Source organism: Eretmochelys imbricata, chromosome 17 (assembly GCF_965152235.1).
Source record: "Eretmochelys imbricata isolate rEreImb1 chromosome 17, rEreImb1.hap1, whole genome shotgun sequence".
Lineage (NCBI taxonomy): Eukaryota > Metazoa > Chordata > Testudines > Cheloniidae > Eretmochelys > Eretmochelys imbricata.
The window spans coordinates 8,044,690-8,068,729 of record NC_135588.1 but is presented as its reverse complement, the minus strand read 5'-3'; the positions used below and the strand labels follow the sequence as shown (position 1 = coordinate 8,068,729).

General features: G+C 38.4%; 1 protein-coding gene across 7 annotated transcripts in view; it reads left to right on the top strand.

Annotated features, from left to right (window-relative positions):
- SYNRG (synergin gamma) overlaps positions 1-24,040 on the top strand; it is a 131,326-nt gene that overhangs the window by 40,159 nt on the left and 67,127 nt on the right. Inside the window, exons 15-22 of one of the 7 annotated variants that reach the window (XR_013348301.1) lie at positions 3,436-4,386; positions 14,235-14,828; positions 15,231-15,394; positions 16,998-17,051; positions 17,819-17,915; positions 18,208-18,356; positions 22,066-22,219; positions 22,711-22,745. Coding sequence is in view for 5 of the 7 variants with exons in the window: in XM_077836907.1 (XP_077693033.1) it covers positions 3,436-4,386; positions 14,235-14,828; positions 15,231-15,394; positions 16,998-17,051; positions 17,819-17,915; positions 18,208-18,356; positions 22,109-22,219; positions 22,711-22,746 (2,156 nt within the window). In the remaining 2 variants the exon portion in view is untranslated. Of the gene's footprint in view, positions 1-3,435; positions 4,387-14,234; positions 14,829-15,230; positions 15,395-16,997; positions 17,052-17,818; positions 17,917-18,207; positions 18,357-22,065; positions 22,220-22,710; positions 22,747-24,040 lie in introns of those variants that run through there. The other 6 variants (XM_077836907.1, XR_013348300.1, XM_077836908.1 and 3 more) reach the window with 6 other exon arrangements.

The following is a 24,040-nucleotide window of genomic DNA, read 5'->3' as shown; positions in this document are numbered from 1 at the left end:
ACAAAATTCTTTGTATTTTTTTTAAAGCAGCATCTAAAACATATGGTTGGACCAGGTGAATTGAGGAAATTTTTTTTAGCTCGCATCATACTTCAAGTGATGATCACGTCCACCTATTATAATTGTAACTAATGTTCTCTCAAATCTTTCCATATCTTAAATTTAGTTTAAAATTATCACTTTTGTGAAAAGAAAAGGAGTACTAGTGGCACTTTAGAGACTAATCAATTTATTTGAGCATCAGCTTTCGTGAGCTACAGCTCACTTCATCGGATGCTGTAGCTCACGAAAGCTTATGCTCCAATAAATTGGTTAGTCTCTAAGGTGCCAGTAGTACTCCTTTTCTTTTTGCGAATACAGACTAACATGGCTGCTACTCTGAAACCTGACATTTGTGAAAGTGACTTCAATCTTAATGGTGTATTTGTAAAATATGAATCGAATGAAATCTGGGTATGTGCAGTACTGGACATTTGTTGTTTAAGTAGTTGAGGCATATTTTATAACAAGTAGCATGTCTGCAAATATATCATGCTGGTGAATGGGTTTAACATCATAAATTTAACAAAGAAAACAAATTATACTTCGATTTCCACATATTTGTGAGGTGACAGATATGTACTGTAGAATAAATTGTCTGTCTTTATGCTTAAGCTGCATTTTCTATGCCGTAAAGTGTTTGGGTAAAAACTTCTTTTATACACAAACATTGTCTTTCTAGAAAAGAGAACTTTTGAATTCCTCTCTGTAGGGAAAATGTGCGTCTTTACGATTTAAACTGTAGTCACTTAAACTGTATTATTTTCAAGGCCCTTCCTTTCCAGTTTTTATTTTATTTCAAATTTCCTGCAATTTATCAGTGTTTATTACAAAGACTAAAAAATGGGTGAAAATCTGTGTGTGGTGGTGGTGGGAATTCTGGGTTAATATTAACGTTGTGGGATAAGAGGACAGGAAAAAAAAGCAACAAATAAAGAAATGGAAAGGTATTGAAAGTAAAAGCAGTTTAATACTGGTTCATTTCATGATTTGTACATTAACAATGCATCCACATATGCATGCGGATAGGTGTGTGTATGTTCCACTATATGGCCTTATTTTAACAAACAGCCTCACATTTACACTTAGTTTAGTTTGTTATTAAAATAAAATACATCTACCTAATGTAATGGATTGGATTTTCTTAACATAATCAGTATTTTTGTGTACTGGAGTGGTTCGACATTTGGGTGAAAATTGATAAATACTGAATAGCAGCTGGGTAAACCCAGGAATTTTTCAGTAAAAATTGGTAAAAACTGAAAACGAAAGGCCTTACATATTTTATATTTAAGGTGTGATCTGAAAACTGAAGATTTTTACATTTATGAATAATTCTCTCAGTGTAGAAGGATAATGTGTGAGTTATTAATCTATAGGCTCCCTAACACAACTATTCTCTTTTTGGGTCCAATTCGAGATGCTGATCACCTTCAAATTTACTAGGAGGTCAGGTCGCTCGGCACTTCGCAAGTTCAGGTCCTTCAGTGATTATTTGTGTTTAATCCCCAAACCAGTCTTGCATTAAGGAGTAAAGATATTTATTGCATTAGGAAAGAGAAGCTGCACTGTATTTCTGACCCGTCTCAAACCTGGAAGCAGTTACAAATAGCCCCAGTAACAAAACAAAAGGAACAACATCATATTTTGATTCCAAATCTGACTTTTTTTTCTTATGCCTTTTTGCAAAGCTTATATACTTCTGCCTACTTTCTTCAGAAGAACTGCTCCCTACCTAACTCCAAAAAATGGTGTTAACAGTTCTAGTCATGGGCCATTGCACAATAAGCAGTGTGAGTGGATGTGATGGAAGGGGGATATTTTAGCAAGGGAACAGATTTGTTCTGGGCTTCTAAGGTACAGGGCCACGTAGAAGTTTTGGAGACTTGGGGAAAAATCTGAAATTGAGCTCCCCCACTCCAAAAGTGAGGACCTGGGTGGCAGGGAGGGTAGAACTAGCCTGCCCTGCACTCACCCCACAGCAGTGGCTACTGTACTGTCGGGGCTGGGCCTGCTTCTCTGCTCCATGGTTTGTGACCTGGCTCATAGGGTCACAGCATCACTCAGGGTTGGTCTGGCCTCCTCTCCACTAATGGAGTGGCACCCAGGCCAAATTTTGAGTGAGTGGAATCCCTGTACAAGTCCCAACACCATTCACTCAGATTCCACAGGTTTGGGGGCCCTCTCAAACAGGGGGCCTGTGACAAATTTCCCTTCCCTCTCCCTGGTGGCCATGCTAAGGTGTTTTGATAATCAGTAAGAAAGACAACATAAACCCTGTAAGAAATGCCTTGACTGTGTCCTTTTAAAATCCAAATAAGTTCTTGATTGATGCTTTTGTTACAAGTTACATGCCAGCCAGCTCTGTATGTTTTAGTCTGATGGGGTTCAAGTTCAGTTTTGACTTTGAGTTGCAGTTATCAGTCTTAACAGAAGCTGGAATGTCATGAAGGTGACTAGATTAAGTTTTGTAAAGTTCTGAATGCTTGACTCTCTTTGCACTTGATAGAAACAGAAAAGGGTAGACTTTTGAAAGGAGGGTTTAAAATGATGCAGGGTGACTAGTTAAGATGATGGCTATGCCATCTTTGTTGGACTGGCATTTTGGTGCATTTCTTCCTGTTAGTTGTGTTTTCCATCACACACGCTCTGGTAAAGTCCTGTTATGCCTTGAGCCTTCTTTTGACGTAATAATAAATAAAAGCTTTTTTTTTAAAAAAAAAAAAAGTCACTGTCTGCTCTCTGAAGCCAGGTGCTTCTGGCGATCAGTCTGTTCCCTCTATACTCCCCTTTCAGCCTGTCAGTGCTGCTTTCATTCTGGCTTCCTGCAGCCATCCTGTGAGGAAACCATGTGCCACTGCTCTGACTTCGAAATTGACAGTGTGGACTTGGGGTAGGGAGGTGGAGAGAAGGTCAGAGAAGATTTTGGCAATAGTTGTGCCATATTTCTGGCATCGATAACAGGGCAAATACAAACGCTGGCACAAGTGAAATTCCAAATTTAATTCTTGGCAGCGACAAGTATGAGGTACGTGGGAAGGGGAAAGGATCTGTCCAGTATTCAAACAACATACAGTACTGAACACCACCTAAGTTTGTCGCTCATAAGAATGTGTTGATATTGAACTCTTTCTAAGCTGAGTTTGATATGATTTGAGGCTACTTTAAGGATTTATAAATTTTTGGAATAATAATTGGAGACCTCACCAAAATTGCATAGAAGCCTAGTTTTGTTTTTTTAACATACACCCGTAGCTGGCAAATTGAATAGGTTTGCATAAAAATATTTTGACATTGCATGAAATAATTTGTTTGATGCATGGTATGAATATGACATACTTGTTCTCATTTCAAGATTCTACTTATTGTTCTGATTTTTTTCCCTCTCCCCTTCAGGAGATAGCTTTGCAGAATTCAAATCTGCAGGAACCGATGATGGTTTCACAGATTTTAAAACCGCTGACAGCATCTCACCACTAGACCCACCTACAAAAGAGAAAACTTTCCCTGCATCCTTCCCCTCTCTAACTGCACAGTTAAAGCAACAGACACAAGCAAAAACCTCTCTGAATCTGGCAGACATAGATCTCTTTTCCTCCACTGGAGAGAACAAACAACTTTCATTTCCAGCTGCATTTAGTTCATCAAAATCAACCTCGTTCCCTGCACCACCACCTCCAACATCTGCTGCTGTTCCTGCACCAGCACCCGGTAAAAGCTTGAGCTTGGCTGACGACTTTGGAGAATTCAACCTTTTCGGGGGATTGTCTAATTGTATATCAGTCTGGGGACAAGATGACTTTGCAGATTTTATGGCTTTCAATAATAGCAGTGTCTTTTCTGAACAAAAAATGGATGACAAATACAAAGCTGTTAAGCAAGAGGCCAATCCTGTTCCTCCAGCTGTCTCCTCTCTCAGTGCAATGAAAAGTGGGCAGAATTCTGCCGCTGTTGCTCCCACCAAATATGATATCTTTAAACAGCTTTCTCTGGAGGGCTCTGGAACAGGTGTTGAGGAACTGAAAGACAGCACCCCTTCAGTGAAAAGTGACGACGACTTTTCCGACTTCCATTCTAACAAGTTTTCTTCCATGTGTAGCAACATGGATAAATCCCTGGTAGACAAAGTGGCAGCTTTCAAGCAGGCCAAAGAAGACTCTGCTTCTGTCAAGTCTCTGGATCTCCCCTCCATTGGGGGCAGCAGCGTCGGCAAGGAGGATTCTGAAGATGCGCTCTCTGTTCAGTTTGACATGAAACTGGCTGATGTGGGAGGAGATCTTAAGCATGTCATGTCTGATAGCTCTTTGGATTTGCCAACAGTTAGTGGCCAGCATCCGCCAGCAGCAGGTGAGGAATTGGTTAGATTGCTCTGGTAATGTAGGTGATGGAGATTTCGATAATGTTATTCTGTGTGCTAAATTACAGTATTATGCACTAGTCTTTCAGTTGCGAAAGGCTTCTAAACCTGTCTACCTGCTAGCTACCAGTCCCTTAGCAGGGCAGTGCTGTCATTCATTGTTTTAGATAGCTATAAATAGATTGGGTAGTTTAAAATCAATACTGATTTATTTTTGAGGTTTGATCACGTTGTAGGACTGTTGCCCATTAGCAGGGATTCAAATGGAAGCTCTTCTAACGCAAACAATGTCATTCCATTTGTATGAGCTAGATCAGTGGTATTGAAAGCCTCACTTTAGTCTTTTGGTTTCAGCTAAGCACCTGGCTGGAGGACTTGACCCACTCTGTGCTTCTGAAAATATAGGCGGAACACTAATTTGTGCTGTAAATGAAAACCTTTCTACCCAATGACACTAGTATATATTCCCTTCAAAGCAGGGGTGCATTTACTTAGCCAGAGCTCTGCAGTACTGGAAATGAAAGTATTAAATACAGTTTTACTGTAACTGGAATACAATTAGTTTTTAGAGTTAATACCATTCCTGGAAGTAATCATGCAAAGAGCCTGTACATGCTCGCATGGTAATCACTTTTGGAGCTAAATTTAAAACCAAGCGAGTCTTACTTTTTCCTTGTTAGGTTACCCCCTTTTTAATTTCTCTTAATGAAAGCACTCCTAAGAGAATATGAACTAAGTATTTCCAATCTTATTGCATATCATAAAACAGATTTCCCAAGTGTCCTGTTTTTTCTTTTTATATGTACATAGAGAATAAGATGTAGTTAAATGTTTTGTGGCCTTTAATAATATGGGAAATATTACTGTATTCTAGTGACAAGTATTATGCAGTCAAAGGCTTTTTTGAATTGCGGGGCACACAAACTGTAAATGTAAAAGCTATTGCTGCAAGAATTGGTTATTTCCATATGAAATATTTCTTCCATTTTTGCAGATCTGGTCGAAAAATATACAGTACTGTAATTTTGCATTATATGATATTTTTAAGTAAGGGAGAGAAAATGAAGTTGGCATCTTAAGCATGGAAGATACTCTTTAACAGGGTATAAAATTTCAGGAATAATTTTATTAGCAAAGATGTTTAATTTTCATATTATGACTTGGTAAAATTCCAAGTTCAGTGGGCTGTCAAAAAGGTAGCACCTACAGTGTGTCTTGAGTGTTGACTTTGGTTTTGAAAGCACTTTTTCCTAATATTTTTCTAGCCTCTTTTGGTGATAGCTTGATTTTATGTAGCTCTTCTCCTACATCTGAGCTTCATTGGCCACAACAACCAGTAATTGATAACTGCAATTTGTGGCAGGAAAGGGTATTTGGGGGTTTTTTTTTTTGTTTTGTTTTAAAGGATTAGCTCATCATGTGCTTGATGCTAAAAATTTGAATTTTGAAGTACTAATTAGAAGCTATTTTTCTGAAACTTAAAACAAAGTCTGTATTCTTTCATGGTGCCAAATTAGATATTTTCACAAGGGGAGTTTTACGCTACCTCCTTCCTGTTTCGGTCTCGTAATCAAGCTTGCTCTGAACTATATTTGTTAAAATAACCCTTTGTGCTCACGTGTTTCTTTATGTATGTTCGATACATTTCAAGCTATGAACCAGTGATGTTCAAATCTTTTTTTTCAGTTTACATAATTTAAAAAGCAATTTCACTTCCTTTGATCTGTATATTTAATGTCAGAAAGGGACAGTATCCCTTTGTAGTCCTTGTTACAGAGAGATGGCTGACTAGCCATTGGGAACCATTTTTGTTGTCTGCCCGGGCTGTGTAAATGTCTTAAATGAAGAATAGCTTTAGGTGGGGCTCTGTAAAGCATTGTATTTGACTCTTCTAATTCTAGCACAGCAATACAAGGGTCCTTGTCCACGTGATACAGATTGATTGTAGGCACAGGGAAGGGTATTTCTTTGGGGGAAGGGTAGAAAACACTCACTTCTATTTGAATTGCTTTAGGGTTTGTTTGTTTGGTTTTTTTTGGGGGGGGGGGGGAGATAACTTTCCGAACTGTCTCTGAAGGGGATACTGTCTCTTTAAACTTTGCTATAATTCTTGGTGTGGAAGGTAAACTATACTAATGTTGCATTTCTCTTGCATATACTTGGTATAACCCTTTGAGCACTTGCTGCATGTTGTTAATTTCAACCAGGCACCTTCTTTTATACCAAATTTAACCTTTTCTCCAACACTAAAGCATTTTAGTTAGTGTTTAGTCATGTTATATGCATGCATCTGATTTGTTTCAAGTTCAGTGTTGCAGCAAGAGCCTTCCCTTGCTCATAATATCCTCAGAGGGTTATCCAATTTGCTGCACTTGCAAACCTGTAAAGTATCTTTTCTTCAGCATTATTGGAAATCTGTGTATTTTAATTCACATCAGGTTTTTTGCTGCTTTTCTAATGTCTTATTTCAACTAAACATTTCCTGTGTGAATGTGCCTTCTCGAATCTGCTTTGATATCTCTTCTGCAAATACTGACCTGCATGCTTTATTCTAATGACTCCTTTAAGAGCTCTTATGTATCACTATCTTTTGTGATCTGTAAGTCCTGCTGTGTTAATAAATATTATCTTGGCATATTTTGAAACTGTGGGGATGTGTGTAATTTGTTTGTAGTCCCGAAATGTTTGTTTTTCCTGAAAAATACAAAGTTTAAAGCTATAGTATCCCCTTAGACGGGAAGTTGCCTCTCTGCTTGTAGAACAGAGTACAATGCACTGCAGTTCTTGAAACAAATTGAATTAAGTACTTTGAGCTTACTTCCTGTGCCCTTCTGAAACTTTAAATAACAGGCTAAGCTTCAAATGATTTAACTAGGGGTGTGAGAAGGAAGTTTAATCAGCTAGTTGTCTGGGGTGGAAGGGCAGGTTTGTGAATTCTAATGTTGGGGAATGTTGGTGGCTTGACAACACTGACGACTGATATAGTTTCTTCCCATGCTATAGTTATTCTGTAGATTAACAGGGGACTTGTCTCAATATCGACTCATATCTTAGTTTCTCTGCTGTTACCAACAAGGGTGCCAATTGGGTGGTGAAGGGTTTTATGATGTGAACTTAAGTCCCTTGGAAACTGAAAAGACAAATGAGCACAATTCAGGTATCATAGGCCACCAAACAGTCTTCCGATGCTAACTACTTTTGGTCACTGCTAAACTGGAATGAATTTGCACTGATGACCTAGAAGTGAAAGGTGCTATTCTCGTTTCTGATTTGTAACTTTTAGTATAATTTTTATATCCCAGATTACTCAAAGTTAAAAATAGATTTGTGGTAATTGCCATTTCAGAGCCCATTGTTCCTTTGGGATCTCCTAAATATTGGGATCACTTACACTTCTATTACTGATAATCTCAAGTATGAGGTATAAAAGTGATGATACTAAGCTTGCTGCATACAAAGTAGCTTCTTTTTACAACTTTGCTTGTAAAAACAATTTTTTTAAATGAGGAAGCAGTAATAAAGATTGAGGACTAAGTGGGTGCCAAATTTTTATTTTAATTTGGACTTTTTGGCCACAAGACCTAAAGCTGGCAAAAAGTCAGTAGAAACTTTTTGTTCCTCTTCATACAAATCGTGAGAAATTTTAAAGGGAAAGTTGTTCCCATTTTAGAAAGCTTGTTCATTAGGTCTTGTCCTCAAACCTTTTTTTGGACCAGTGTCTAGAAGTGTCAACGCTGACAGACATTAGATAGAGTATATGGTAGAGTTCCTTTAAAATTGTATCTTTGTTGATCAGATAACCATACGTGAGTTAGGAGGAATGGGGAGTGAATGACTATTAAAATGCTTGCTAGATTTAGTTTTATGTTGAAATTTTATCTCTGGTCATGATCCATATGTCAGTAGTTTTTCGCCCCTGGTTGTTGTGTAGAAGTTTAATTGCAAGATCTCACTCAGTGTAATGCTTCTATGAATACAAGTGTTTAAAAGCTTTTACATCTGCCTCATTAAGGAATCTAACAGTTAAAAGTATAAATTTGTGTGGTTTAGTTTTCCAAGTCGAGCAATAGCGCTTAGAAGTACATAGCAATCCTCCAAAATATCTGGAGCTCTAGGATTCTACAGGCTTAAACCAAGCTGTTTCTGCTAATGCAAGCTCTAAAGGGCTTTTATTCTGCTCAAACCATTGTTTAACTAAAAAAATATTTAGTAAGATTCCCTAATTCCACCGCATGGGAACACTTTTTTTCTTTCTTTCATTTTAATATATCAACAGTGAATTTGGTGCCTTCGGTAGTGGCCAGATTAACGGCTCTGAGACCTGCATGAACTAGAGTAAATTGAATAGCTCCATTGTAATCACTGGGATTATATTATTTTTCACCAGTTGAGAATCTGTCCCTTAATTCCTCCAGATGCATCCGATGAAGTGAGCTGTAGCTCACGAAATCTTATGCTCAAATAAATTTGTTAGTCTCTAAGGTGCCACAAGTACTCCTTTTCTTTTTAATTCCTCCAGTCACCAATAGGCACAGTAGCACGAGCCTCTGTATTGTGCCCTGGCCTGGAGGGATCACCTGAAGGGGTAAAAGTGAAGCTGTGTCTATGGCACATTCAGCCCATTTGAGCTCTTTGCAGAGACTGCCAACAAAATTGCCAATTAATGTCAATTGTGGTGTTTTTGTGACATGGGCCTCTCTCTGCTAGGAAGAGAACTGACAGCTAGGTCATTTTTATAGAGATCACCTAACAGCACTCAAGTGATATAACAATTTTCAATCGCCAGGCTTGAATTCAAACCTGCAGTCTAGAGGTGAGAGGCTTCACCTGTACATATCCAAATGAATTTAAAAATATATATCCTCTCATCACCTCCTGAGTCAACATTAATCTTTTCCTTTAAATATTAGTATCATTGTCGCTGTTACTATTGAATGGTTTTCTCATAAACCATTGACACAGAAAACTCAAGCCTGTAAATTTTCTTCCAGACAGTGTACAGACGTAATTTGATCCATGATGGTTGAAGTAGATTATTGTAGTCAGCTCAGATGAGGGATGTCAAGTTTACATGTGTAATAGGTAACACTAGGAAACAGTTGGATAACTGTATTTTATCCTCTGACAATATTTCTATATGCTCCCTGACAGGTGGTATTCTAATTCTCATCAACAGCAGTGATGCTGGTGAGTCTTGCTGTGGCTATTTCCAAGCAGTTGCCAGGCAGGTTGTACTGTTAGAGAACATGATTTTGATAGTTTTAAAATGGAAAATGCTGTAAAGAGGGGGGAAATAATTTAAGGATAAATATTGCAAACATTTTGCTATTGTCCTTAAGGTATGGGTTAACTGTGCTATTAAGATTCTAAGGCTCCCACAAAAGTCATTGTTTTCTGTGACGAAAATACAAAGGAGCTTTTCCCTATTCTTGGTTCATTACACATTCTTTTTAATGTGCCAACACAATGTGCAATTCTGATTACATCACTGGCTTCATGGTGCATGAAGTTTGAATAAATTTGACTCTGATCAAATAAGTATTCTTATGATTGTGTTAGGTTGCTTGTGGAGATTGATCAGAGAGAGGTAGGTGGAAATAATATCAGTCTTTGCTTGTTGTTCATGTCACTTGTATGGATCACTAAGACCTTTATTTTCTGCTCCTGTCTAGATTATTTGCATGTCCAAATTACATTGAAAGAAACAGTGATGTTAAAAGGCTGGAAGACTAATACATTAAAGCTGTATGTTTCTGCTCCTGGAAACATACAATCCAAAATGGCTTGGTGGTAAATATCTAGATAGGTTACAAAATTCACAGATAACGTAGCTAACACAACTGGCAGCACTTATCCAAGGGAGAACATGAAGGCAGTTACCTTTTTTACTGCCAGCACTAGTGCTGCATCCATATTGCACTTCAGAATTGTTGGAAAATGGACTGTGTAGCTGTTTTCACGATTCTGTTTCAGAAAAACACAGGATTCTAGTGGAATAAAACTGTCTAAAATGATCTAGAGCACCTGTATGCTTAAATAGGTATTTAAATATATATACATATGTTTAAAACAGCTAGATATATGATCTGTGCTCAAGTCTGATCATATCTAATATAGCCTAAATGGAAGCCATATGTTCCTGTTTTATTTTAATCTTACAAACTTTCTCCTTTATTCCCTTTTCACACTTGTTTCTTTCAGTAATTTGGGGATCCATGCATACTGTACTGTACTTGAATTTTAGTCTGACTGCAAGATATACCAATGTCTAACGTTGGGGGCCTGCTGTGATGATTATATTTAACTATATGGGAATAATTATCATTCCGATTTTTATATTCTCATAAATATAAAAAGCAAAATATATTTTTCATCCTTTCAGAAAGAAGCCAAGAAATTACCAGCATTGCTGTTCAGGGAACACTTCTTTATTACCCTGTAATATCTTGCATATACTTTTGGTGGGTAGATTTATGAGAGGAGTAATTAAAGATTGTCTTGCATGATCTATTCATGGCTTGACTTACTTTGACAGGGCTCTTTACAATATGTTTTTCAAAAACTGGTAATGAAATTTAGCTCAGTATAGGCTGAAATGCCGTTCAGGTTGCCAAAAATGCTAATCAGTCTTGAAAGATTAAATTATGACTTGCTATTCATCTTATATCCATTATTAAATATTTTCTGATGTAACAATTGCCAGACATTGTGATCCTCCCTTGGCAGGAAGATTACAGTACCTTGAAAGCAAAGCACATGGAAGAATTTTTTTAATGGATTCAATCTTTGCTCATTCTGTAATACATTTTTAACGATGTTTCACTCCCTTCTATTGGCTCAAATTCTGCCTTTTGCATGAGTTTCTTGAATGAGGAATACAGATATTTCTTGAATAAAAGCTGTATTTGTTGAAGACAGTACTTAGTTCTTAGAATTAGTTCAGATCTACGTTAAGTGAATTTTCTCTTGATTTGACAAAATACTGTCGCTGGTACTCAACCGTTTAAAAAACAGGTTGAATTGCCACTACAGTAAAATGAAGCTTTTATTACCAGGAGTTCTAGCTGCAGTGTTTTTACTGAAGCTAATTTTTTCATTAAATTTATCTCTGGTCTCTAGGAAATAAGCTACTGCAGGAGTGATTCTTCACGTTGTCTAATAAAACATCATTGTGCCAGTAATAAAAACACCCACGTCATGAAGAGTTCCCTTGAGTCCAACACTGAGTGGTTTTCACATGTCAACTGCTTCTCTATGTATTAGTCTGGTGGAAGGCAGCTCAGCTGCCTTTCAGGAAAAAAGAAATGAAACTGTTTTTACTTTACACAGCAGATGAGTTAAATGAGAACCTGGATCAAGCTTTAAACCTGCTGCCTGTTACAACCATCACAAGGACTGTGACTCCATTTCCCATGGTGGGGGCGGGAGAGGACTGTTGAGTGGCAATGCAATATACATACTACCCAAACAGTATTGATTTTACAAAGGGGTTAAAACCATATTTATGATAACACCTGGTTTGCTTTATGGCATTTAGAATTGCATTCATATTTTTATTTTTATTGGCTTTTTAATAAATTGCTTGGGCTCTGTATTAGGTATAAAATAATTTTATCCAGGGTCTGTTATATTTTCTAAGGGTCCTTTCCTTTAAAATTTTACTCACCTGAGGTGATCCCATTGAAGTCAATGGGACTGCTCAAACGAGTAAGCATTTGTAGACCGGAGCTCTTAAATTCCAATCCTACATCTGAATCTATGCAAGCCAGACCCCTGTGCATGTGGCTTCAGTTGCAAGATCTAAAGATTTAATTGTTAATGAATTAAAATATCTTCTTGCTGCCTTTGCCAGGGAGATTATAGTGGAAGCTTGGTCTACTTGTTAGAGCAAAGGATTGGGAGTTCTGGTTTCTAATACAAGCCCTCGGTGTGATCTTGAGACAGGAGTCAGATTGAGGGGAAAGAATACAATGATGTGTTCTTTTAGGATCTGCCCACAACACATGCTGCTTCTCCTTCTGAGCCAAAATGAGGAGTCATCCACAGTAGACTGTGCAGATCTTCATAATATGATCATCATGTATTCTTCTACTTATTCTTATGGCGATACCATCAGTCACTCAAATTCTTCAGCAGCCCAAATGTCATTTCTTAGGAAAAAAATCTAATCTGTGACACTTTATGCCACAAAGGGGCTCTTCACTTTGTTTTGGCAGCCGTTAAACTTCCCTGCAATTCTTCCAATTGTTGGACTTCTTGATTAATCATGTGTGTGGGTCAGGTCAGGTCAGGAAAGCTGCCTGAAGCTCCCGTGTATTCTCCCCTTCCAGTAAAATGAATAAATGATGGCAGAAATGTTTTGTAAAAGCGGGTTTAATCCTCAGGCTAGCATAGTCAGACTGAATTAAAAGGGCAGCTGGAATGTCAACTTGTTTCCACACTATCTTTTTATTAAACCTGAACTGTTGTTACTGCACACAAACCAGTCAGAACCAAAATGTTTATCAGAACAGCCTCTGCTAAAATGATGCTAAGAGAATGTGTGTTTGTGTTTGCTTTATCTTAAGACCATTTTACCCAAGGCACTGAGCATCCGCTGAGTGTCTAATCCAAAATGACAATTGTTAAAGCCTGAAAACAAACATCAACCATGGCTTTTTAAAAATGCTTTCACAAAAAGTATATGGCCCCTGGCTTTTTATGCCTCCCCATATGGAACAATCTCAATCTAAATTTAAAACCAAAAAGGTTGAATGAGTAACAGACAGAGCCTGGCAGAAATAAATCACTGCATAGCTTCCTTTGGTGGGCTTAGTGAAGCAAACGGAGCCTCTTGCCTCCTTACACCCCTTTATGGCAGCAACAGGACATATTGGCCCGTATAACTACTGGGTGAGTATAAATGCTTGATTGAAGATTTGTGTAATGTGGTTGGTTTTCTATCTAGTTGTCTAAATCAGTAACACACGTAGCAAAAACAAAGATCTTTGCAGCAGTCTTATTTTTCCTGAAACTTGTATGCTTGAACAGCAGTCTGAGTCGTGCAGCACTTCACTCATTTATAATTCAAAGGAACAAAACTAGTGGTTTTTTACATGCCTACATCATCTTCATAACATACAGAAATATTTTTATTTATTCTTTGGGGCACATTCTGAGCAATGAAGTGGGAGGAGAAAGTGAGGCTAATAGTCAATTTTGCTAATTTGATAAAATATTTGGATTACTCACATTTACATTTTGCCGTCCGTTTCTCTAACGAGTGCACCACGAAAATGAATTGTCAACTTGTACAGTATGTACTCTCTGGAAATATTAGTTTTACTGAGTATAATGTTTCTTTGTTACTGGTATGTACAATGAAGATGGCGACTTACAGTTTAATATAAAATGTTCAGGAAAACAACGAGGAGTCCAGTGGCACCTTGAAGCCATGCATCTGCAAGCCACGCATCTGAAGAAGTGGGTTTTTTACCCACGAAAGCTTATGCCCAAATAAATCTGTTAGTCTTTAAAGTGCCTCCGGACAACTCATTGTTTTTGTGGGTATGGACTAACATGGCTACTCCTCTGATACTTAATGTTCAGGAAGTCAAGGTTTTACACTTAATATAAGTAGAGTTAATGTATAGTTCTGTACATAGCAATTTTAAGGTTATTTTTTGTGCTAGGTCTAAATTAAACCTCATATTTAATTGTTACACCAGTGCAAACTCAATACACCTATTCTTATGGATCTTGAAGGTTTACAGCTAGTGGCTATCATTTATGTACAGTGTAGGGAGTTCTACTTGACCTTGGGAGAGTCTGTAATTGTGTGTTCTTGTTTCTGTCTCAGATATAGATGACTTAAAATGTGCTCCCTTTGGAAACTGTAACAGTGGCTCCGCAGTAAGTAGCCTTGCAAGCTATGACTGGTCTGACACAGAAGACATTCATCAGAGCAGGAAGCTCTCTTCCTTTGTCCTTTCTTCAGGAAGTGGAGCCTCTTCAGCTACTTCAGTTCTTCAGAAGAAGGAGACTTTGTTTGGCAGTTCAGAAAACGTTACCATGACAACAGTTTCCAAAGTGACAACCTTTTCTACTGAGGATGTTCTACAGGATGTTAAATTTGCAGCCTTCGCAAGCTTTAAAGATCCTGGTCCCAGGTGTCAAAGTGATGATGAGACTGAAGGCTTTGGAGAGTTCTCAAGACCTTTGTCAGAAGCGAAGGAGTCAGTGACAGTTGACGCAAGCCCAGAGGTTGACTTAGCTACCAACGGTATCTTACCTGAAATGGCAAAAGAATGTGTGGATGACTTTGGAGAATTCCAAAGCGAAAAGCCAAAAATTAGCAAATTTGACTTCTTGGTGGCAACTTCGCAAGGCAAGATGAAATCTAGTGAAGAAATGATCAAGAGTGAGCTTGCTACCTTTGACCTCTCTGTTCAAGGTGAGCATGTTCAAGATGGTTCACAGCATATATGCTCCTATCTGCATATTGTGCTATTCCATCAATGGTTAAATGAGAGATTTCTCTTTGGAGCCAGAGCCCAAAGCCCATTGAAATCAGCGTGAGTCTTTCCATTGACTTCAGAGGGATTTGGATCAAGCCCTTTTAGAGTTAACTATTTTTTGTTTTATATACTGCAAGTATTGTAAGCATTGAATGGGCTTGAAGGTTGAAACTTTAGTCTCATCACCTTGCATGGGGAAGCTTGCATTGCTGTTTTATATGTTAAGTGAACGGAGAACTTCATTCTTCTGGGCTGTCAGTGCAGCACTACACTGATTTTAAGGGCTTTTCTATTGGTATATGCTGTATATAATTAGCTTGTAATATAATTTCTTATAGGGTCTCACAAAAGGAGCTTGAGTCTGGGTGACAGAGAAATAAGTCGTTCCTCTCCTTCCCCAGCTTTGGAGCAACCATTTAGAGATCGCTCAAATACTTTGAGTGAGAAGCCTGCTTTGCCTGTCATCAGAGACAAATATAAAGATCTCACTGGGGAGGTAGAGGTAAGGAATGGTCTGGAAAGCAAGTTAGGCATGGACCAATGCAATATTAAAAATATCCCAAATTCCAGCTGTTTGAGATTATAGCTAGATTTACAGTTTGGGTCATGTTCCTGAAAGGGGTGCTCAGTTCCATGCAGGTTTGGGCCCTTGGACTGTAAAATGCTTGAGAAGGAGATTTCTTGCTAGCTGTCTATAAAGCTGCATGCCACATGTATGGGGGCTTTAGGAATAATAAATAGTACATTGTTGTTTAAAACATTCATGCCAGCTACCCAAACTCAACACTAGGTAAAGTCAAGGTGGTATATTAGTTATACTTCTGTGGCCCATCCCTGCACTTGAATAGATGCACATGTGTAAGAAACAAAGCTGTTGTAAACTGTGAGGAATTGGTAAAATGAATTTAAAGGATAATTAGCCAGATGAACTGCAGTGTACTGGGGGTAGGGGACGCTTCATATAGTTGTTTACTGTTTGAAGCCTATAAATGCATATGTTTGGAAAGGTTTCAGAGTAGCAGCCGTGTTAGTCTGTAACCGCAAAAAGAAAAGGAGTACTTGTGGCACCTTAGAGACTAACCAATTTATTTGAGCATAAGCTTTCTTATTCCCTTTGTTCCCCAATTTATTTGGACAGCTCCTCTTTCCCTGAGCAGGGTTCCAAGACAGCATAAGAATAATCTTCTGTAAAAAGAATGGCTTCATGAAGTCTGCCAGTAAATAGATATTTAGAGCACCACAGTTGGTCTACTTCTTTCTGATGACTCACATCACCTCTGTGACACATTAAGCTCCACTAGGTCTATTTGGGAGGAAAATCAGTTTATGTAACTTCTCATACAGCACTGCTATTTAAGATTTAATTTCCACAGTCATAAATATCTATAATCCAAACATACAGTGTCCAACTTCCTTATTTTTAGTTAGAAACGTAATGTGTTTTAGACACATCACTTGAAATCATTTGAGTCACTGTGATCAAGTGGTCTAAGACTGTGTCTGGAAACCAGTAATTCCTAAAATATAATCCCAGTGTTGGCCCTGGGTCCACTGGCTTTGGGAAATCACTTAGACTCTTAGTATCTGTCCATACTGTGTTTACTTATTGCACTCACCTATGTAAAGAATTGGTTGTAAAGTGCTTTGAAAATGTAAAGCACTCTATAAAAGTTCTTCCTCAGTAACAAATATGCAACCTTGTGACCTATGCAGCTATGGTAGGCACTTGCAGTTGGAGCTTTCAGCCATTCCGATTTCTTCTTTCGTTATTTTCAATTTGTCTTATAGCTCCTGTGGTTCAAATGTTGCAGTTAAGATGCAAAGAGAATATTTACTTTCTATTGGTTGTCCTACTTGTGTGGAAAAAGATGCAAAATATTTTTTTCCCAAATCCATGCTTCAGAACCTTATGTGACGGTCTGCTGTTTTGTATGAACACCGAACCAAAATGAGAAATTAATACAGGAAAATCACATGTATGGTTGGTCTCAAATAGATTACATACTGGGAGAGACAGAATCTTTTCTGTGCCCATTCAGCTGAAGTATAATAAACTGTAAAGAGGTTAGGAACAGAATTCAGACTATCCTTGTCTTTTCAAATAGGAAAGCGAGAGGTATGCGTATGAGTGGCAGAGATGTTTGGAAAGTGCCCTACAAGTAAGTGTGTAACCTCTACCAAAATTACCTCCTCTTTTCCGTACAGACCACCTGATATACTCTTTCAGACTCTGAGCATCTGGACAGGGTATGCATGGACCTGTATGAATTGATTTAAAAATTAATGTGTCAATAGAAAACAACTAAGTATGTGTATATATAAATTAACCTAACCAGATAGGTCACCGTATCAAGTAAAGCTAGTATCTTATTCTTCGTCACTTAAAGTTAATTTAGCCATTGCCTAAATTTTCAAGTGACTAGTTAATTTGGGCACTTCAGTGACATCTTATAGGGGCCTGGTTTTCAGAGGGTGGAGGCTCAGCACTTTCAGAAAAGCAGGCCCCTCTAAAATGTCTCAAGGTGGGCACCCAAGATCATGAGTCACTTTTGGTAACTTAGGCCCTTATGTTTGCAGCTACAATAGTTCTCCTCCTTGAAGTGTTGTTTTGTTGGATTAATGGATAGTAAACGTTGCCAAACATCACTTTTAAACAAAATTCCTGAACACATGCTTACATTTCCATCAGCAGAAAGGACAGTTGAATGAAGATGAGTTGATTTCTAAACATGGCCATTCCTCTACCCTGGTCTGTATATAGTTATAAGCAAGAACAAATTAAACCCATGTGATGGACTATACCAACTCTCCTGCTAATTGCATTAATCTCTCTTTAGTACAGCAGTTTCTCTTTTTTGTAATTTTGTTTGTAAAAGTTACTTCGAGGTAAATAAACTGGTGGTATAACCAGCATCCTTTCTGCTAGGTCATTAAGAAGGCAAATGATACCCTAAATGGAATCAGTAGTTCATCTGTTTGCACTGAAGTCATCCAGTCGGCACAAGGCATGGAATATTTATTAGGTATGTTTCATTTTCTTATGTCTCTTACATTAAGTGTGTCCCCATTTAAAATAAGAGGATGTTATTAATTGTTTCCAAATGGTGTCCTTAGCTTAATGAATTTCCAAACTGGAATGATGAGTGACTCTTTAGCCAAATGAATATAGCACAATAATTTTGAAACAGATTAAGGTGGTCACATGTTTCTCAATGTCTATTAGGTGCTCTTTCTGAGTCTCAGTTTTGGGAATTTCTGGTATGCTCTGCTTGGGAGTTAGCAACTTGCCTATAATTCTCCACTCTAATTTGGCAGGGGTTGTTGAGGTCTATAGAGTAACAAAACGAGTTGAACTGGGTATCAAGGCCACCGCAGTGTGTAGTGAGAAACTCCAACAGCTGCTAAAGGACATTGATAAAGTATGGAACAACCTGATAAGCTTCATGTCACTTGCTGCTTTAACGGTAAGGCCATAATTAAGCTGCCTCTTTGTTACGGGAACCCTCATGTTTAAATACATGGATGGAGCATTACATATGGTTATGTATTATGACATCTTGAGGAGTCACTTAAACTCCCTGTTCCTTATTTTCTCCATTTGTAAAATGAGGGTAATAGGCAACTTTGTGAATTGGTTTGGGCTCGTCAGGTGAAAAATACTGTGTGGGTGCAAGGTGGTGGGGTTGCCTCATTTTCTAATGATTTCGATAGTATATCCGCTCATCATGTAATTTAAATTAGACAAACATGGATCTAGAAAGGAAAAATAAGTGCCTTCATGACACTCCAGCAGTGAGCTTCCCGAGTTCTAGTACTCTGCTTTGCCCTGCAGGAGACTGACTAGACTGCAAGATCTTCCAAGTAAGGATTACGTGTCTTACTCTGGTTTTGGGAAGTGCCTAGCCCATTTTGGGCACTGCTGCAAACTAAATAATAATGCTTGTTTTGAGCTCTTTCCCTCCTCTGGCTGGAACTGCCGTAGCCAGATGCAACTCGCTAGCTCTGGGATGGAAGAGGAAGTGCTTCTCTTCTCTCACAGCTTCGTGGGTAGCCAGTTGGGAGAGCGCTGTTGATGACATATGAAGAATGGTTCTGTGTAGTTTTTAGATGACTAGTGACTGAGAAGAGGAGCATCCACACTTGCAGGGAATTTAGAGGTAATGGGGTGAAGAAAGAGCTACTTGGGGCTCAGGATCAAGGAGTATCCTTCCTTGATAGTGGGGGACGGGGAGAGAGATGAACATTTAAAAATAGAAGGCAAGAAAATTCTAACTTTCCATTAAGCTTTTTCCATTTTTAACCATCATCTTTGGTTGCAATTAAATACTGTGCGTGTAGAATAGAGATGGGTACAGATATATAATGGATTTTTTTGGCAGGCACTTAACCACAATAATGGTTCAGCACATTTTGGGGGAATCATTAATTTGGGGGACGTTGACATGATCCACTGTAATGGTTGCTTTGAACTCAGTGCATAGTGAAAGAGCCTTTAATCCTTAGATTAAGACCAGTGTATCATGTCCAGGATTAATAAATGCGTCATTTCCACAATACTCTCTCCTATCACTGAATCCTTAATTCACAGATCCCTGCATGCAGAGTAATCATGCATATTAAAAATCCTACTGTCACATTTATCGAGAAGTAGTTGCAAGGTGAGATCTGGTATGCTGGTTTTCCACTTGAAATAAACTTTTTACAGTCCCTGAAAAATGGAGACAACAAATGATGGGCATCTCCTCTCTCCCACCTCATCCGTACCACATATTGGTGGCAAAAAGATCTTAATAAAACCTTGTCAGATTCTGACTGGCTTTATCTAATGCAACAATTGATAACGTCAAACTGTTGTTGCTCAGTTTTAGGACAGGTTGAGCTATCAGTGGACACCTAGGTACTACTGTGATGAGCATTCTCCTCTCAAGGTAGATAGTTGTCATCAAAAATGCTGTTTCGAATGTAAAAGATTTCTTAACATTCATGCAGGATTCTTTCATATTTAAATTGGGTGTATAAAGTATTGATATATTAGTAAGTACTTCAGAGTATTTTGTAATTAGTGGCCAGATTGTGATTCCCTTTCTTTCACGCTGTAGAACCTTATTCCATTAGTAGTCCTATTGATGTCAGCAGGACTACTCACGGAGTAAACGACTCTTCAGTGTGAGTGAGAGTGTCACAGTCTGGCCTTAAGCTAGGATGTCCAGTATTCAACCAGTAATTGTTTGGTAGGTAAGTCTTTTTCCCCAGTTAAAGGCAACAAAGATGTATAGAACTTTGTCGCTGCCTTGCTGTCTGATCATGATGTAAAAAGAAACCATCACTCCTAAATTGTTGAGAATCTTTGGCTGGTGTGGTGCATCCCTGTGCACATGATCCTGTCGGTAGCTCTCATGTTTGTTTCAACATTCAGTTTTGCCACAACTTTGCCCTCATGTGACAAAACATGACCATTGGTGAGCAGAGCGCATGTGGGGAAAAATTCTTGCCTCTGGTGAGCAAGGCAAAACGTGTTTACTAGGTTTGTGAAATGGCACATTTTGCTCAGGGTGGATCTTACTACAAAGAGAGGCAGTTTACATCAGAAAATTTGAAGCCAGGACCTGAAGAAAATCTGGTCTGTGAGGCTTAGGCAATTGTGTGGTGTTTCTGTTGGGGTTGAGGGAGGGCTAGAATAAATTATTCACATTTTTTCTCTCTCCTTTCTTCCATCCTTCCCTCCCTGACCCACCAACCTAACTCCCTAGTGACAATTGTGAAATTTCATCCTGAGTTACAATCAAGGGGGTTTTTTGTTTGTTTTAAACATCTGACTTCAGTATACAATTCCCAACCCATATATTGGTCCTTAACCAGTCATTTACCAGCATAGCCAAATAAGGTTTTTGACTTGGGAGGATCAGAGTATTGCAGCACATCTCCACAACATCTACACTCATATTTTTTTAAGTTTTAAACCAATAGCAAATGACTGGCTTTGGTTTTGTTTTAAAAAGCAGATAATGGATCTGCTTGGTACCTAATGTATGGCACATCCCTTCCTGTAAAATTACAATCATGGATTCTAAATGGAGCAGAAGTGCCTGTTAAGTACATATGAGTCCTCTAGCTCGCAGGCATGTGCTTGAAAAGGTTAATTTTATCATTTAAAGGATTAATTTCATTACAAGGTAATTTTATGCATAGCCTTATGGTTTTTCATTGCAAATTACTGTATGACCTTCTCATTTGCTTCACTCATGCATTTGATAAACAAATATTAGTACCTTTATTAATTTGATTGATCTACTCAAAGATTAAAGGTTTTTTTCAGGATTCCAATTATTTCTTAAATTGTTCAACTATGGGATTGTGATTAGAATACCTAGAGTATGGATTACAAGTATGCATCTGTTTTAGGATCACCCAGAATTTTTAAAAGCCTCTTGCATTTGTATTGCTATGCATTGCTTTTGATTGTTTAAACATTACACGTTACAACAATCTTGCAAACAAGCTTCAGTGTTTATACACCACCCAAATGCAAAATTACATTGACCATTTCTCTTGTCGCCTAAATGTAAAACAGTGCATCAGGAAAGCTATACTACATACTGAGATCTCTTTTCTGCTTAAACACACAATTGTCCTCCCACTCCTTTTCATAACATAAACTAATGTACAAAATAAAACAATTAGCCCTCTTAATTGTTGCCTAGTTTGGGCAGCCATTAATACTCAGTTGTGTACTGATATGCCCTCATTCCAGATGCAGGAAAATCCTTGACTACTAACTGCCCTTCTATGGTTAGACATTAGTGCAAAATTGTGAGTGATCAACGTTAACCCTAGTTACCAATCTGGAAGCTGCACTAGCCACAATGGTAATTTATCCCATGGTATCTTTATAACTGCAAATAATATGTTGCCTACCTGTGTATATACATAGAATTCAAATATTCTCTCCTCTGTTACCTAATCCTTTTACAAGTGCTTGAATGTGGTAAATTAATGTCCATGGAGATTACATAGTATGCTTGAAAATATGCTAATGGCTTTGATTACAGTGGGCATCAATTTATGGGCATGTGTAGTATGTTATCTTTGCCCTGTGACTTTGTTTGCCTTCGTGCCCCTCCACAGCAGCCGCACCGGTAATTCGTCATAATGCGTGTGAATTTTTTTTTCCAGTGACTGAAATTGCCTAAATCCAACTGTCTCGTTATTTCTGTAGCCAGATGAAAACTCGTTGGATTTCTCTTCTTGTATGCTGCGTCCTGGGATTAAAAATGCCCAAGATCTCGCATGTGGGGTGTGTCTCTTGAATGTAGATTCTAGAAGTAAAGTAAGTGGAGGCGCCTTTATGCCAAACCCATTTTGCATTTACTACTTTAATTCTCTATCTGTGCCTAGTCTATGCTCACAAACTTCCTCGCTGTATTTTACCACCGACGGTAGCAAAGGTGGAATCCATATGGTAGGCAAGCTCAAACATTGTTACTACCACATCTTCTGGAAGATTAACTCCCCTCACCAATGCTCAACAGGCCTGGGAGAGATGTGACTGGTGGTAGTTGTGTATAAAGGCTGAGGCGGTAAATTCATTTATAAAGGGCAGCATGGGGAACAGACTTGGAAGCTGAGATTATTTTTAAAAAAAAAAAAAGCTTGTAATGAATTTTCCATATGAAATGTACCTGTGCCTATGAAGCCAGGAGGGGGTCATTGCCTTCAGTGTGGGGAGGAGGGACCCCAGAATAGAGACAGCAGTGAATAGCTGACCAATTCATATACATCAGGAGTTTTGTTGATCTTTTGGTTTCAACATTATTTCAGAAAGAAGAGAAACCTGTGGAAGAGCATCCTAGGAAAGTACGAATGAGTAAAATGATACTCTTTATAGATTCATCTTCTTAATTATGAGCGTGGAAGGCAAGACTGGTGACCAGCCTTCCGCTGTCATTCTCAATTGTACCAATCATGAACCCTTTTCTTATAGTCATTTCTGTGACTGTAACATCCAATTTGATCAACTAACACGTGCTCGAGTCCTCCCCCTTGTCTTGTCTGCATGCCAGTATATTGTGAATAACTTCCTGGTTTTTGTACTACTTTTGTTGTGTGGTAGATAATTCACTGTGATGAGTTTCTGAACAACTACAGCTTCCCGGTTTCTTGTTGTGGAAGGAGAATTGTAGCTTTCATGTGAGATAAGCTTTGACTTTTTGTCTTACAAAGCGATGCTCCAGCTATTGCTTTGGGATAACACAAAGGCTATCGTGGTTTTAGAAATCCAGAGTAAAAACGTTTTGCAGGTTCCCTTTTTTTTTTTTTTAAACAAATTTTCAGCAGTATTCCGGAAGGTAACCCTAAGCTCTTTGAGAGAGCCTTGCAATAGGGAATTACAATGAAAAGCTGCTAGCTGTTCTGTTGTGGAACGAGAAAAAAATTTAATCTTTTCACCAAAAGAGCTTATGTAAAGTAAGCCCTGTAACTGCTTTTTTTGTGGTTGTTTACTCAGACATCTAAGCACTATCTCCTACTAGCAACAACTACATCAATCCCCTTCAGATATTCTTCATCTTGTTCATAGATTTTTCACTCTTTATTCAAAAAGGTTTTCTTATAAAGTAGCTGCACCTAACAGAAGACACTAGACCAAACTAAGCCCTGCAGTAAGCAGGCACAACTTTGGTATCAGAGGAGTTGCAACCTCTTAAATCACGGAGTAATTTGTCCCAGTGAATGAAATAATTTGAAGTCTATAGTTATGGGCTGGCCTAACAAGTTATCTCTGAGGTACAGTACAGTGTACTATTTCCTGCCTATAGAAGATAATTAGTGAGAGATGCATGCAGCAAGTTGGATCAGCTCCCAGGTATGAGGTCAAATGTAATGCTAATCAAACCATGTCCACTACTAAAACCTGGTGTAGTGACTGAAGCTTACAACTTCAGCCATTGCAGTTGCGGATATGGTCTGCCTTCAGAAATTCTTGCAGACTACAATGAAATTTTGCTTGCCATTTGGCCCATTTCTGCAGTTGAGGATGGTGTCTACAGAGTGAGAGGGTCGAGGTCTGATGCTACTGTGCCTTCTTAGTGTAAACACATCTGCAGATATCTGATCTCCTCTTTAGCTCTTACATCCCTGAGCAGATGGGACT